The following is a 16,673-nucleotide window of genomic DNA, read 5'->3' on the forward strand; positions in this document are numbered from 1 at the left end:
AAGAAACTCAATATCTATTATTAAATGATATCATAAGAAAAGTATTACTAAAAATATCCACAGTATAAAGAAATTTAAATTCATAATGAATGATGTAAATATATAATTAATTAAAAATAAATTATAACAAGAATAAATTACAAATGAAAAATCTAAAACATCAATTAGATATTAATTTAAATTTCTTTTTATTGAAAATCAATCATAGATGAAAAACATGTATTCCTTAAGTAAAATCTCAAACATATTAAGAGATGTCAATTAAATTTAATTGTTAACACAACAAATGAAATGCTATACTCTAAACAAAAAAGTATAAATTCAAACAATTGATTAAATATTAAAGAAGTCTTTTAATAAAAAGAAAAAAAATAATAAAATCAACAATTAAAAAGAGATATTTAAAAATAATTTGTTATAAAAATTATATTTAAAAATGAAGAATAAAAAAGAAAAAATGAAAGTTATTTTAGGATATGAATAAAAATATTATTATTATATAAGATTAAAACATTTTATAGTACAAAAAGAAGAATAAAATTAAACAAAAAACCAAAAATAAGTTAAAAAAAAGGACGAAAAATGTTATAAATCAAATGAAAATGAAGCGAAGAAGGAGTAAGAAAAGGAGGTTCAAACCAACTGTAAATTAGTACGAACTTTCAAATAAAGAAGAAAGAGGAATGGTTCGATTATTACGTCTATTTAAAACCAAACCAAAAGAGAGTTATTACCCAATTACACTTAATGATATGAAAATGAATAAAAAACAAGGTTTTCCCAATAATATAGTGAAGACATCCAAGTATAGCATTCTTTCATTTCTTCCAAAATTTTTAATTACACAATTTACAATGGTAACAAATATATATTTTTTAGCTATTTTAATTATTTGTTGTATTCCATCAATATCAACAGTAACACCAATTACATCAATTATTCCATTAATATTTGTTTTAGTTGTTGCAGGAATAAAAGAAATTTATGAAGATGTTAGAAGACATTTAGCAGATAGAAAATTTAATCAAACAAATTATATTCATTATACTTCAAATAATGAAATTTCTATTCAATCAAGAAGAATTAAAACAGGAATGATAATTAAATTAAAACAATCTGACATTGTTCCAGCAGACTGTATTCCTTTATTATCAAGTAATCAAGATGGAATTACATTTATTGAAACTGCTGCATTAGATGGTGAAACTAATCTCAAACAAGTATTAGTTCCCAATTATTTTATTGGTAAAACAATTAATGATATTAATGAATTAAAAGGTACTTTATTATGTGAATACCCACAACCAAAATTTGATCAATTTAGAGGATCAATAACAATAGGAAATGATAAAGTTTCAATAAATGAAAAAAATTTATTAATGCAAGGAACAATAATAAGAAATACTAAATTTGTTTATGTTATTATTTGTTATTGTGGGATTCATACTAAATTAAGTCTTAATCAAACTCCACCAAAATTAAAAAAATCAAATATTGATAAAAAATTTAATATTTTTGTATTTGTTATGATTATTATTCAATGTATTATATGTTTAATTCTTTCTATTTTATCAGGGCATAGTCATTCAATAATAAATAACCCAAATGAAGGATTTTGGTATTTACCTAAAGATGATATTAATAACAAATTTTATGGATTAAAGAAATTCTTTGGATATTTTACATTAATTTCTTATATAATTCCTATTTCATGTCAAGTCTCTTTAGAATTAGCTAAATTTGCACAAGGTATTTTCTTTGAACAAGACGATGACATGAAAATTAAACAAATAAACAGTAACGGGAAAGAAGAAATTGTTGGAATGAATGCTAAATCAACTGGTCTTAATGATGAACTTGGAATGGTGAAATTTGTTCTTTCAGATAAAACAGGTACATTAACAGAAAATGAAATGAAGTTTAAAAAATGTGCAATAAAAGAAAATGTTTATGATCTCTCCAAAATACAAGAAATTTTAAATATATCAAATAATAAAACTACGAAGAATAAAGAAATAAATGAAATTAATATTAATAATAATTATAAAGAAACAAATCATTCATCTTCTTTTATTTATTCTAATGAATTAATAAATCAATCATTAATTAATTCAAATGAACAAGAAACTCAAGATGAAAACAATAAAAAGGATATAATAAATTTCTTAAAATGTATGGCATTATGTAATACTGTAAATATAAATGAAGGAAAATTTTCATCTCAAAGTCCTGATGAAGAGGCATTATGTTTAGCAGCAAAAAATTGTGGAATTGAATTAATTTCAAGAAATCAAAAAAGTATTGAATTATTAGAATTTGGAATAAATAAAAAGTATAATATTTTAAGTACTTTTGATTTTAATTCAGATAGAAAAAGAATGAGTATTTTAACAAGAGATGAAAATGGTATAATAACACTTTGGTGTAAAGGAGCAGATAATGTAATGAATGAAAGATGTACTCAAGAAGGAAAAGAATGTATGGAATATCTTAATGAATTTAGTTCTATTGGATTAAGGACATTAGTTCTTTCAATAAAAACAATTAATGAAGAGGTATTTAGTAAATGGTATGAAAAATATGATGATGCAATAAATTTACTTGAAGGAAGAGAAGAAGAAGTAGAAATATTACAAAATGAAATGGAAAAAGATTTAAAAATTATAGGAATTAGTGCAATTGAAGATAAATTACAAGAAGGAGTTCCAGAAACAATTGAAATGTTATTAAGAGGAGGAATTAAAGTATGGATGATTACAGGAGATAAAATGGAAACAGCGATAAATATAGGAAAGTCATGTAAATTAATAAATAACGCATATTATTGTATTAATGATGATACACTTGATCAATGTAAAATTACTTTAAATGATATTAAATTAAAAATTAATAAACAAAAACATAATTTTAGTTTAATTATTAATGGAAAAAATACAGATTGGTGTGTTCATGAATTAAAAAATATTTTTAAAGAAGTCATGTTACTTTCTTCAAGTGTTATTTGTTGTCGTGTAACTCCAAAACAAAAAGCAGAAATAACAAATTGTGTGAAAAAAATTACAAATAAAATTGTTTTAACTATTGGAGATGGTGCAAATGATGTTCCAATGATTAATACTGGAAATGTTGGTGTTGGGATTTATGGAAAAGAAGGAAATCAAGCTGCAAGAGCATCTGATTTTGCAATAAGAAAATTTAGACATTTAGCAAAATTAATTTTATATCATGGAAGAACTTCTTTATTAAGAAATTCTGAAATTATTAAAATATGTTTTTATAAAAATGCATCCTTCTTTTTAATATTATTATGGTATTCTTTTATAAGTAATTTTACTTGTCAAGTTGTTTATGACGATTATATTATGACCTTCTTTAATATTTTATTTACTCAAATTCAACCAATTCTTATCGGTATTTTTGATAGAGATTTACAATGGCAAACTATCCAATTATTCCCAGAAGTTAATAAAGAAATTCATAAATCATTACGTGGAAAAGTTATCAATTTTATTCTTTGGTTCTTTTATGGTATTTATCAATCTCTTATATTCTTTTTTGTATTCTTTTGGTTTATATCACCCTCTGATATAATAGGCAAAGATGGATTAAATGGAGGTATTATTTACACTTCATTAACAATAACATTTTATTCTTTATTTACTGTAATTGTCACATTAATTATTGAAACAAAAACATGGAATTGGATATTAATCATTGGTCATATTATTTCTATTATTTTTATATTTATTATCTATGGATTAACTTGTTATATTCCTGGCTATTCTACTTATAACATTTCTTGGAATGGATTTACTTATGTTTTCCAATCATTTACTTTTTATTTAATTACTATATTTACTATAATAATTAGTGTAGCCCCCTTAATTCTGAAAAGATTTATTCAAAGATATTTCTTCCCTGATATGTACCATGTCGTTCAAGAAATTCAAACATCTCTTGAAACTAATTATGGTAAAAACAGACAGTTCTTCTCTGAAGGAAGTAATGAACTAAAACAATTAATTAATCTTCATCTTCCTTTAATCTCAAAAGATATTTCTTTTAATCGTACTCCTTCTGATAATCAATTAAAAGAAATTGAGTTGATTGAAGAAAATTGATATACTGTGTTGTAATGTAAAACTAATATGACCATCTAATTCTTTTTATTAAATTGTTTTTGACTTTTTATTTCTTGCTGTTTGATATTTGTTGTTTAAAACTAACCATTAACTTTCTGTTTTGAATGACTTAATTTAATTAATTATCACTTCTGTATTATGGCATTATTCAAATATTACCATCTACAACTCATACACAATAAAATTGTATACTGAGCTGTATTACTTAACGATTCAGCAACTTCCTACATCACATCTTAAAACACACCCAATAACGAAATACTCTTTGATTTTATCTTACATTAATTTTTTATTTGCTTTACATTAATAATTTCACTATATTAATAAATGTAAATAATAACAATGTTAGTAGTAAATAATATTTTCATCACAAATTACTTCTTATGCTGTAAATAATCAAATACATATTAGAAATATTTCATTGACATTTTCTGAAGAAATAATATACTTAATCCTGATAAATGTATGACTCAGGATAAAAATAAACATATTAATGCTCTTCAGACATATAATGATATTTGAATGTAAAACTAAACAAATTATTAAATAGAAAGTGAAAAATAATACTACATACTAATCAATAATTTTTACTATTTCACTCATTCAATAATAATCAATCAGATAATCAAAGAATATCAATGAAATAACAAAACGAACATACTCCTTCGTTTTGAGATGTTAATATAAACTATTTAAATGGAACAAATGAAAAAAGAAGAACATTAAATGTTATTTGTGTTGTGTTTATTAACTCTTAGTAATGCATATCTTATATTTGATGGAAAAGACTTCTTTGATTCTTGGGCAATATTTAATACTGCTGGATTGTTTGTTTTAGTACTAATTATCATCTAAATCTCAATAAATTTGAAAGAAGAATAAAAAGAAATTGACCATTAGAAACATCGAATTAAGTAAGAACTCAACTACAAACTACTTAAGTGCAAAGCTTCGTTGTTGGGATACTATTTATGTACAAAGAACATCAAGCATTGATACGTCTGCTTCAAATTTCTTTTCATATGAAATATACTTCAAATCAGACCAAGTTAAAACAATGAGATTTAGAACACGTTTATTCTCATCTGCCTACAACCAACAAACAGAAACTGAATTAAAACCATATGACTATATAGTTAAGTCTGGAATTGCTACTAAGGTTTATGTTCCATTGAGTTATGAAGATGAAAAAAATACATTACAAACATTCTCCATACAAAGAATAGAAACAACAGACGAACCAATCACATTCAAAATTAATGCTATGACTCTTGAAGCTGAAGGTGTTCCAACACCTAACAATGAAGTTTATAGTGAATCTGATGAACAAAGTAAAAGTGAAGAAACATCAATAGATGGAAGTAATGCACTTGCCATTGTTGGGTTGTTAGCAGTCATCACGTTGATTGCATTTTAATTGAAGAATCATTTTGATTTTATTCTCTTATTTTTCTTATTCAAAAGTCTATTTCTTCACTTTTCTAAAATATTTTTCTTGATAGCTTTACCTCCTAATTTTTAGTCACTGTTTAGTTCTAGGTCAGACATTCATTATTAATGTTAGTTACTTTCTTTGAGATTGCTTAATTGTTGGTTAGTTTGTTTACCACCCTTTCCCGAAACAATATCCGTTCACTGTTCTATTGTTATTCAATAAAGTTAAATCAACTATAACAAGTTTATGCCCTTAGATATAATAGCACACCATACCATAATTCCAGTGGTACGAGATAATTTCAGTTATAATTAATAATTATGATTTAGGTAATTCTGTCTTTTGATTTTAAACTTCTGTGAGTAGAGCTCTCACAACTACTATGAAGTATTATTAACAATCAGTCTTAAAACAAGGTACTTTTAATGACCAATAATGTTTCAATGAAATAAATTGGGAATATGTTTTACAATTAAATTTAAATTAAAAACACATTGTTCTAACACAAATTAAATACAAACATTGTTACATAGATTTTAGTGATGAAAACGATATGGTTTTAATTAAAGTCTTCAAGAGGATAATTTTATGTTAAAACACTCTTTATTAAAATAAAATGTTTTGTTTTTCAAAAGAAGAAGAGTCATAAAAGAAAAGGGTGAACTCTTTTTTTAATGTCAAATTATTGTTCATAAACTGTAAACCAATCAAAAAAGTGTAAATTTAAATCAATCCTTTTGTTTCTGTAACTGGACAATAACTAATGGGGTAATTGCATGATGCCTATGAACTTGACATAAACGTAATAATTGTTGGACTTGTTGTGGTTTAAAGTCTTTGGAATATCTTTGAACAAAAACTAACAATCCTTGATGCCATAATAGTGGTGTATCAACTTTCTTATCAATAAATCCAATGTAATAATTAGCAACAGCATCAAGAGCAGCATATGGAAGAGAGTATTTTTTATCTAATAATGTTTTCAAAAACAGAGCTTGAGTAGAATTGTATTCCATTGTTGACAATTTATAAAGTGCAACTGCGCTGTGTTTTGAAGGAATAGAAACCTTGTGTAAAATAGATGCAATGATTGTAGCTTCCTTAAGAGTGACATCTTTCTCTTGACAAAGAGGGAAAATTAACCCCTTAAAAAATGCTTGTGGTCTGTAAACTGCTTTTTTAAGTGCTAAATATTCTTGAAAATGTAATTTTTTATTTTGATGAATTGAATGTCTGATAATTGGATATAAAAAGACTTTGAAGAATTGTTCTGTTTCTGAATTAGTTGTATGAAGGAATAAACGTGTTGCTGCAAATAAACTATGTGGAGTCCATTGTGATGGATTAGTCATTTGTAATAATGGAATCCATTCTTCAAATGACGGAAGTAATTTAAAAACTCTTGGTAATTTTCCAACATGGTAATGACTCAGAAAAGTTCCAAGTTCTTCAAAAATCTTTTTAACTTTCTGTGGATAAACTTTTTCTTTTATTGTTTTTTCTTTTCCTTCTATTTGGTTATTTTGTTCTTTTTGTTTTTCTTTCTTTTCTTCTTTCTTAATATCTTCATATTGTTGTGAAATCATTGTATTAACATCAACCACTTGAACATCTTGAGAAAATGCTGAAAGAAGTTTCTTTGTTTCTTCATCAATATTAACATCATATTCTTCATTATCTTTATCATCTTCACTATCTTCAAAACCATCACTTTCAAGGTCTTCCATTTCCATCATTTGTGCTTCATCTTGTTCTAATTCTTCAATTTGTTGATGTTCATTCACTTTTTCTTCTTCCATTGCATCTTTTTCTTCTTTTAATTGTTTCATTGCTGACTTAACAATTTTTTTTGATTCTTGCTCATTTAAGACTGCTTCATCTTGTTTTTCGACTTTTTTACTTTTTACTCGTACTGATTTGTGTGTTTTTTGAGCTTCTTCCATCTCCTTTTCAAGAGGTAATCGACTTTTACTTGCTGGTGTTTCATTTCCTTCAACAGCTCTATGTTTTCTTTGTCCTTTCATTACACTTTATCACTTTTCTTAAAAAAATAAAAGGGTAAAACAACCCTTTTCATATAACATTTTTTTAAATTATGTTATTTAAAAAATAAATTCTATTTTAATAAGAAATAAAAATCTATTTAATTTTATATCTTTTTTATAAAATAATTAGCATCTATTCTATTTTTATTGATATCCATTGAATTAATAGAAGTCTTTAACTCGTTATTCTTTTAATGAATAAATTTGTTGCAATAGGTTTAATGTTATTTTCTTCAATCACTTTATTCTTTGGAATGACTCCTATGATAGAACAACAGAAAAACATGAAGAAGATTATAATATATCCTGAAAGTCTCAATAGTACACATCTAGAAATTATTAAAAAAGAATTAAATGCTACACATTCAAAGAATAAAACAAATTCAATCAAAAATACTATAAACACAACAGTCATAAAACAAACAAATACATCTTTTCAAAGAATACAGAATATTAGTCATTATGAAAATAAAACTTTTAATACCACTAATATTTATACTTTAGCTGAACCAATTATAAAAGAAAAATATATAAAATTAGTTGGTGTGTCAGTGATTTTATCAATTATCCTTACTTATCTAACTTTGTGGCTTTTTTCTTGATTTATTAATAACACAATTGAAATAATTTTTTGTTATTCAAAAACTTTATAAGAACTGATGAAAAATCTTTTTAAAATATCGTTTGAGAATAAACATGTATGATGAAGAAATTTATAACGTGATGAAAACGTTTCTAGAATTTGAATTTACTGATGACACAACAACAAAAGCAATTAAACCGTCTAAAAACAAAGATATGATCTACAGAATTGAACAAAAGTTTCATAAGAAAGATGAAACACCAAAAGCCACTGAAAAGAAACCTGTTCTCAAAATGACAATTTCGTTAAACCATTCCCAAAAGGCAAAAGAAAATGAAAAGACAGAAAGTAAAGTAACAGAAAAGGATTCTCGTGGAAGAGAAGTTGAAAGAAAGTCATCAGAAGGAAGAAGTGATAATAAACGAAGTAGTGAAAACAAATCACCACATAGATCAAAAAGATCAAATAGTCGATCAGCCAGAAGACATAGTCATAGTCAAAAAACGAAAGAAGAAGATTCTAAAAAGAAACTACCTGAACGTAACCTTTCAGAAGATGCAAGAACTCTCAAACACAAAGGAGATAAATTAAACAATGATGAAAGAACAGATGATGCTTTATTGTGCTATTGTGAATCACTCCTTTGTTATGGTCAACTTATATTAAGAAAAGAAATGACAAGATTAAATATTGGTGAGTTATTGGAATTTGTTATGAGAGAAGCAGAAAAGAATCAACGATCAGAAATTGCTCGTGGAGTATCTAACATTTTAGCTCAATTATATTTTTCATTATTTTCATATGATCATGCATCAGCCCTCCAATTTCTTCAGGACAAAGTCCCAGTTGGAGATGAAATGGCACCAAAGTTATTACACCAACTAGATGGATTGAAAAAATTGAATCGTTAAAAATTCCTTTTCAATTCAATTAAAAACATCAATAATTAATATAATCCTTCAAACAGTAATTTATAGTATTGTTCTGATAAATAAAACTCTTTTCCTAATACACTTACATTTGATGATTGAGTTGGTTTATTTAATGTCCATCGTTTATTAGTGTCTCCGTGTTGAATAAAGTCTTCATATAATATTCCCACTAGTTCATTTAATGTCATCTTCTTTCCCATAGCATTCATAAGGTCTGTGAGATGTTTGTGTAATGTTTTCTTCATTCGAATACGACTTGTTTCATCTCCTGCTTTACTTAGCTTTCCTTTTTTCTTATCTTCTGTACTCTGTTCCATTTATTTTGATTATAGTTTTAAGTTCTTTTTATTCTTTTTGTGAATTCTTTGAAATTATTATAGACGATATTTTACAAAACACCATTTGTCATCTCTCTTTTCAATAAACTAGTACTTTATGGGAAGAGAAAAGAATTAGTTTCAAATTTGTCACTTATAAAAGAATCTACAAACAATAATGATTGTTCAAAAACAATCATAGAAATTTTTTCATAACCTGAGCCATCTTAACACAATCGAGAAGGAGTAAAAAGGTAATAATAATAAATTAAATGATATTAATGATTTAGAACAAATTGATTTTAATTCAAGAAGTAAAAGAAAGTAAAGAAAAATAATAATTATAAAATAATTATCAAGGAATAGATAATTTAATTTATTAAAGGAAAAGAATAAAGAAAAAGTAGATAATTAAGTGTTAATAGTTTTATTTTATATTGTTCATTGTTCAGTGGAGATTAATTAATCACTTTGTTTTAAAAGTATTTGTTCATCAACTTTTGGATTATTCTTTGATTTTAGTTGTTGAATTATGATAATTTCATTTTCTCATTTATTTATTGTACAATAAAATATTTTAAACATCAATTATTTAAATATTCATTATTTATTTTCTTTTTAATTTAATGCGTTTAAATTTCTTCTTTATTTTCTTATTTTAAAGAGAATATATAATTATTACTATATTACTATAGGTTAATATTCTTTTTACCTCAACACTAAATCCTTTTCCTTTGATAATCTTATATTATTAAATATATTTGTATCACATTAAGTAATAACATCATCTTTATAAATACCTATTCGTTTATTATCAATGATATCACATCATTGTACATAATAAACACTATTATTCTTGCAGTATTGATTATGATGTTTTTCTAACCAAATACAATATCATAACCATTCCATAACTGGTAGATTTGAGTGATGATAATATTTTAGGGTATTGTGTTGTGTATCTGATGTGCTATTTTCGAATCATAATGTTATTTAAAATAATAAAAAATAAATAACATTTAATTTAAAATAATAAAAATGAAATGATGTTTATTAAAATAATAAAATAATAAATAAAATGATGTGTTATAAACGTGTATTTAGTTATTTAATTATCTGATTTTAATCTGATATTCATTAAATTAAAATGGAAGAGTTAATAAACAAGAACACTCAATTCTTTAAAGAAGAAATAGAAACAATTCCAAATATTCAACAATCAATTGATGGTATTAATAAACAGTATCAATATTATTTAGGAAGTATTAAAAATGAAATATTTAAAATAAAACCAGATGAAACATATTCAGAAGCTATTAAAAGAGGAGAAGGAATAATTGATAGGATTGATGAAACAGAAAGAAGAAGAAAACTAATAATAGAAAAAAGTCAAGAAATAATTAATCAAATAGAAATAATAAAGAATCAAATGAACAAAATAATAGAAGAATGTAATAAAGATGAAGAAATACTAAGTAAAACACGGAATGAAATAATCAATAAAATCATTTCAATTGAAGAAATGGTCATGAAAGATAAACTATTCAGAACACCAGAAGAAAAAGATAAAATCACAGAAGAATTTAACAAAAAGAAAAAAGAATGGGAAACATATTACAGTGATTATTTTGAAAGGAAGAAGAAAAAAGAAGAAGAAAGAAAGAAACAAGAAGAAGAAAAGAAGAGAAAAGAGGAAGAAGAGAGAAGAAGAAAAGAAGAAGAAGAGAGAAGAAGAAAAGAAGAAGAAAAGAAGAAACAAGAAGAAAGAAAGAAACAAGAAGAAGAAATGAAGAGAAAAGAAGAAGAAGAAAGAAGAAGAAATGAAGAAGAAGAAAGAAAGAAACAAGAAGGAGAAAGATTAAGAATAATGAGAGGAATGAGTATAATGGAAGAAATCAAACAAATAGAAGAATGGACAAATAGAAAAGTATCCAATATATTATTTGATTCAGAAATTGATGATTGGAATGTTAATACATCAGTATTTCATCAAAGAATAATGAATAAAGAACATATAATAATTATTATTGAAGACACAGATGGAAATAAATTTGGAGGATATGTAAATGTGAAAATTGATAAAGTAAATAAAGATATAAATGATCCAAAATCATTTTTATTTTCATTAGAAACAAAAGGAAGAATAAAAGGAATGATGAAATTTGATATTAAAGAACCACAACATGCATTTTGGTTATACAGTCAATCAAGTGATTATTTGTTTGAATTTGGATATGGATTAATTGGATTAAATGATATTTGTGTTTGTAAAGAAAATAATAAAACAAAATCAAGATGTAAACAATGTTCATATGAATATAAAGGAATATTAAATGCACTTTGTGGAAAACACTATTTCACACCACAACGAATCATTGTAATTGAAATGAAATGATTTTTATTCATTATTGTTTATTTGAAAACTAAAAACTAAAAAAGAATATAAAATAAAATCAATAAATGAATATGAACAGCCATTTCTTTCATCTATCAATAAATGAAATGATGAATATAAAAATATTCATATTTCATTCTTGTTTTATTTCATTTGAAATTCTTACACCCAATGGGGGTGTTAATTTAATAAATAATAAAAAGAAATAAGAATAAAAGATAAATAAAAATATAATAAAATATTTATTTGATTCTTTTTTATTTATTTTTTATTTTATTTATATTATTTTATATTTATTTATTTTATTCTTCTTCTTTTATCTTTATATCTATTATATATTTCTTATTTTATTATTTATGTTATATTCTTATATCTTTTTATTCTTATTTTATATTTATTCATTATTATTCATTTCATATTAACATTGATAAATATCAATACAACATATAATAAATAAATAATATAAGATAAACAACAATAAATAATAATAATAATAAAATATAAACAAACAATATAAACAAATATAAAATAATAAAATATCATCTAATATAAAATAATAATAACAAATAATAAAAATAAGAAATAAATGATGTTTAGAAAAGAAAAAATTGACAAAAAGAAGAAATGAGTGATGTTAAGAAAAGATAAAAATCAATATAAAATATAAAATAAATATAATAAATAATAAGAATAAGAATGATTATTTCTTATTTTTTATTATTATATTATTCTTTATGATTCCAATGTGGTATGTCAGAGACACAACACAATACCCTAAAATATTATCATCATTCAAATACACCAGTTATGGACTGATTATAATGTTGTATTTAGTTGAAAAACATCTTAATCAATACTACAAGAATAACAATGTTTATTAATTACAATGATGGGATATCATTGATAATAAAAGAATGGGTATTTATAAAGATGTTATTATTACTTATTAGAATACAAGTATATCTGATGATAAAGGATTATCAAAGGAAAAGGATTTAGTGTTGAGGTAAAAAGAATATTAGCCAATAGCAATATAGTAATAATTATATATTCTCTTTAAAATAAGAAAATAAAGAAGAAATTTAAACGCATTAAATTAAAAAGAAAATAAATAATGAATATTTAAATAATTGATGTTTAAAATATTTTATTGTACAATAAATAAATGAGAAAATGAAATTATCATAATTCAACAACTAAAATCAAAGAATGAACTAATAGATGATGAACAAATACTTTTAAAACAAAGTGATTAATTAATCTCCACTGAACAATGAACAATATAAAATAAAACTATTAATACTTAATTATCTACTTTTTCTTTGTTTTTTTCAGATCCTTTTAACAATTCAGAATATATAACAAATTTTGTTGCCATGGCTATTGAGTAATACCATAGAGTCTTATAAAGAAAATCAAACAAGACACAGGTATTCAAGTTCAAAGAAAAGAAAGAATGAAATAACAATAAAATGCATAATAATAATGATAAAAGAAATAACAGGAAAAAAGGGTTTAGAAAAAGAAAAACACAAAGAAAAACAAATAAAAAACAAGGCAAATATAATGATAATAAACATTATACAAATAAGAAACCTAAATTATTAACAACAAATGAAATTGAAATGAAAATTAAAAGAATAAGAAATGAAAATGAGAAATGAGAATATTCAGAAATACATAAAAAGTATGAAGGTAAAGAAAAGAAATTGTATAATATTCTCCAAGAAGTATATTCAATAAGAAAGAAGAAAACACTGGAGAAAAACAAAGAAGAAATCAAAGATAAAACAAAAGATTGGACAAGTGAAGATATTAAAAGAATCGAAGAATGAATCAAAAACAAAAATCGAAACAAAGAAATGAATGATAGATGTAAAGCTGCAAGAATAATAAATGAAAAAGAAAATAAAAGGAAAACACAAGAGAAAGAAGAGAAAAAGGAAGAAGAAAGCAACAAATAAGAAATTAACACACTTCAAAATAAAATTAAAGAAATAGAAGAAAATATTAAATAATTTCAAACAAAAAAGAAGAACGAACCATTTCAAATGAAATGATTCAAAAAGCATGAGATACAGTCAGGAAAGAATTTGAAGAAGAAATAAAAAAGATTCAAACACAAATAAACAATATTCAAACTATATATAATGAAATAAGAAAACTCTAAATTAAAATAATAAAATATTTCATTACAATCAAAAATAAATGAAATATAAAATAGAAATAACGCATAACGATGAAATCATTATTTTCTTTGTTAATTATGAGATGAAGAAGAATGATGATGATGTGTTGAAGAAGAACATAAGAAATAAAGAAAATCAAATCTCTGTATATCAAAAAAGTGGGATTGAAAACTATGAGATTGCAGAAAAAACAAGAAAAGAATTAAACAATACACAAAGAGAAAATAAAGAATAAAATCAAATAATATCAATTCATCATCAATTTATTATTTATTTTTTATTTCATAAATAAAGAAGAAGAAAACAATAATATTAATGATAAATACAAACAAATACTGGAACATCATCATCTGGGACAATACAAATGAACAAAACTACAATTATGAAAAAGACAATTCTGGAAATAAAAGAGCAAAACACTGAATATCAAAAAACAAGAAATGATAATCAGTCAAGAAGAGAAGAAAACACAACAAATCAAACAAATAGAATTTTAATTGATATTTTGTATTGTTTTGCAATTAATTGGTTAAATAAGAAATTAAATAAGAAATTAAGAAATGAACAAATAGAAAGCATAATAAAAGTAATAAATATTAATGTAAATAATGATAAAGAATACATTAATAATATTAAAAAGTCACATAGAATAAAAGAAACAACCAAAAAATATATTAAAATGAAAGTGAACCATCATAGAAGGGAAAGTAGAGTGTAATTCAATAATAAAAAATATTATCATAAAAAATAACTCTACTGATATTGATGATGAATACCTTAACTCTATCATCGCTCAAGTTAAAGAAATGAAAATAGATAAATGTGTAAATATTAATTACTACTGGAAAATGAAAGAATCAGATAAATTAATAAGAGAAATAAATAATAAATGGGTATGGTCAGGAGAATAGAAAATCTGCAAGAAGATATGAAATTAATTTCAATGTGTATGTATTATTATCTCTAAAATAAATTTAAATGAGATAAATTTGATGAAATAAAAGAAATCATAAAGAAAATAAATAGATTAGAATATCTAATCAATAGAATGGTACAGAATAAAATGCATCATGAGATTAAAGGAACAAGATGCAGATGAAATTAAAATTAAAGCACAAGAAAGAATAAAGTACATAAAATATATGATGACGATGATTAAAGAAAGAATTAAATTTAATAAGAATGAAAATGTCAGAATTAATACAAATAAAATCATGTTTGATTCTAATAACAAAATTAAAATAAAGAAGAAACACAAAATGAAATATACTCAAATAACGATATTATTTTAGAATATTGGAAATCGTTATATGAAACACAGGTGATATTAAATAAAGAACATTGGAAAATAAAACAAATCACCTCGTGGAATGAAAGATATAGAAATTATGATAATGTCATCATTACAATGGATGATTTAAATCTAAGCCTGATGAAAATAAGTAATTGGAAATCACCAGGTATTGACACTATATATTTGTATTATTGGAAGAGAATGTCATCATCAAGAGAGTCCATTCTTAATATCTTCAATGAATGGTTAAACTTCAATGAAAACATCCCTCTAGACATGGTAAGTGGAAGAACTATACTAATCCACAAATGAGGTGATATGAACGATGCCATTAATTATCGTCATATCAGTTGTACAAATGTAATTATGAAAGTATTTAAATCATTATTAAAAGAGAAGATTCACAATAGAATTAACATGAATAATGAATCATTAAAAATTAGTAAAAATCAATTGGGATGTAAACTGCAATCTCTTGCTGCTAAAGAAGGATTAATTAACAGTTATATGTTAAAGCAGCAGAAAGAAGAGAAATACACAAAATATGTAGAGTCATATTATGACATTAAAGGAAAAGAATAAAAGAAACAAAAAATATTTTTGATTTAAAAAGTATTCAAAATTTATGGTTCATTCTTCAACAATTTTGGTTTAAGTTCAGCTGGAATTTCTAATTCTTTTGGGAATTCCCATTTGAAATCTGGATCATTTCTTCCAAAATGTCCTCCAACTGCTGTTTTTTGGAAAATTGGTTTTGTTAATCCTAATTCTTTAATAATCATTCCTGGTCTCATATCAAAGTTCTTATTAACAATATCAACCAATAATGTTTCATCACAAATTCCAGTTCCATATGTATTTACATTAATACTCAATGGATGTGAAACACCAATAGCATAACTTAATTGAACAAGAACTCTATGACAAAGTCCTGCATGAACTAAACTCTTAGCAATCCATCTTGCACAATATGCTCCTGATCTATCAACTTTACTTGAATCTTTTCCTGAGAATGCTCCTCCTCCATGTGCTCCCCATCCTCCATATGTATCTACAATAATTTTTCTTCCTGTTAATCCTGCATCTCCCATTGGTCCTCCAATAACAAATCTTCCACTTGGATTATAATATCTTAACATTTTATCATCCATAAGTTCTTTTGGAATAACTTTTTGTGTAACTTCTTCTTCTAATCCTTTTGCAATTTCTTCATTAGTTACATTATCTGCATGTTGTGTTGAAATAACAACTGTATGAACTCTAATTGGTTTTAAATGTCCTTCAATTTCTTCATATTCTAATGTAACTTGTGATTTTGAATCTGGTCTAAGCCATGGTAAA

The 16,673-nt window shown here is 24.0% G+C and overlaps 6 protein-coding genes across 6 annotated transcripts in view, besides 22 other annotated features; 3 read left to right on the forward strand and 3 right to left on the reverse strand.

Annotated features, from left to right (window-relative positions):
* Positions 1 to 95: 95 nt before the first annotated feature.
* Positions 96 to 193: a sequence feature (AT_rich).
* Positions 194 to 357: 164 nt separating this feature from the next.
* Positions 358 to 562: a microsatellite.
* A 91-nt stretch (positions 563 to 653) lies between these two features.
* On the forward strand, positions 654 to 4,121 carry EDI_018000 (phospholipid-transporting ATPase, putative; the record flags this gene model as incomplete). The annotated part of the gene is made up of 1 exon (XM_001737294.1): positions 654 to 4,121. A coding segment is annotated over one exon (3,468 nt), but the record flags the coding sequence as incomplete, so codon positions are not given.
* Positions 1,475 to 1,517: a sequence feature (AT_rich).
* Positions 2,014 to 2,048: a sequence feature (AT_rich).
* Positions 2,855 to 2,924: a sequence feature (AT_rich).
* Positions 3,256 to 3,284: a sequence feature (AT_rich).
* Positions 3,721 to 3,751: a sequence feature (AT_rich).
* Positions 3,836 to 3,870: a sequence feature (AT_rich).
* Positions 4,122 to 4,868: 747 nt separating the features above from the next.
* On the forward strand, positions 4,869 to 5,559 carry EDI_018010 (uncharacterized protein; the record flags this gene model as incomplete). Its single annotated transcript, XM_001737295.1, has 2 exons — positions 4,869 to 4,969; positions 5,043 to 5,559. The coding sequence occupies 2 exons, from the start codon at positions 4,869 to 4,871 to the stop codon at positions 5,557 to 5,559; spliced, it is 618 nt and encodes a 205-aa protein (XP_001737347.1).
* A 746-nt stretch (positions 5,560 to 6,305) lies between these two features.
* On the reverse strand, positions 6,306 to 7,601 carry EDI_018020 (cell adhesion protein byn-1, putative; the record flags this gene model as incomplete). The annotated part of the gene is made up of 1 exon (XM_001737296.1): positions 6,306 to 7,601. The coding sequence occupies one exon, from the start codon at positions 7,599 to 7,601 to the stop codon at positions 6,306 to 6,308; it is 1,296 nt and encodes a 431-aa protein (XP_001737348.1).
* Positions 7,061 to 7,136: a microsatellite.
* Positions 7,319 to 7,395: a microsatellite.
* Positions 7,602 to 7,659: 58 nt separating the features above from the next.
* Positions 7,660 to 7,751: a sequence feature (AT_rich).
* Positions 7,752 to 8,133: 382 nt separating this feature from the next.
* Positions 8,134 to 8,161: a sequence feature (AT_rich).
* A 184-nt stretch (positions 8,162 to 8,345) lies between these two features.
* EDI_018030 (uncharacterized protein) lies at positions 8,346 to 9,116 on the forward strand (the record flags this gene model as incomplete). Its single annotated transcript, XM_001737297.1, has 1 exon — positions 8,346 to 9,116. The coding sequence occupies one exon, from the start codon at positions 8,346 to 8,348 to the stop codon at positions 9,114 to 9,116; it is 771 nt and encodes a 256-aa protein (XP_001737349.1).
* A 35-nt stretch (positions 9,117 to 9,151) lies between these two features.
* Positions 9,152 to 9,454, reverse strand: EDI_018040 (uncharacterized protein; the record flags this gene model as incomplete). Its single annotated transcript, XM_001737298.1, has 1 exon — positions 9,152 to 9,454. The coding sequence occupies one exon, from the start codon at positions 9,452 to 9,454 to the stop codon at positions 9,152 to 9,154; it is 303 nt and encodes a 100-aa protein (XP_001737350.1).
* Positions 9,455 to 9,709: 255 nt separating this feature from the next.
* Positions 9,710 to 9,737: a sequence feature (AT_rich).
* Positions 9,738 to 9,784: 47 nt separating this feature from the next.
* Positions 9,785 to 9,810: a sequence feature (AT_rich).
* Positions 9,811 to 9,852: 42 nt separating this feature from the next.
* Positions 9,853 to 10,437: a repeat region.
* A 6-nt stretch (positions 10,438 to 10,443) lies between these two features.
* Positions 10,444 to 10,470: a sequence feature (AT_rich).
* Positions 10,471 to 10,476: 6 nt separating this feature from the next.
* Positions 10,477 to 11,193: a repeat region.
* Positions 11,194 to 11,270: a microsatellite.
* Positions 11,271 to 12,585: a repeat region.
* Positions 12,586 to 13,169: a repeat region.
* Positions 13,170 to 13,182: 13 nt separating this feature from the next.
* Positions 13,183 to 14,150: a repeat region.
* Positions 14,116 to 15,901: a repeat region.
* A 54-nt stretch (positions 15,902 to 15,955) lies between these two features.
* The window catches only part of EDI_018050 (S-adenosylmethionine synthetase, putative), a gene marked incomplete at both ends in the record, with an annotated part of 3,907 nt that continues 3,189 nt past the window's right edge, over positions 15,956 to 16,673 (reverse strand). The window contains one exon of the mRNA XM_001733324.1: positions 15,956 to 16,673. This exon is cut by the window's right edge and continues 147 nt beyond it. Within this exon, the coding sequence (XP_001733376.1) occupies positions 15,956 to 16,673 (718 nt within the window).

This window comes from Entamoeba dispar, genomic scaffold (genome assembly GCF_000209125.1).
Source record: "Entamoeba dispar SAW760 scf_1105229460513 genomic scaffold, whole genome shotgun sequence".
Taxonomy (NCBI): Eukaryota; Evosea; order Mastigamoebida; family Endamoebidae; genus Entamoeba; species Entamoeba dispar.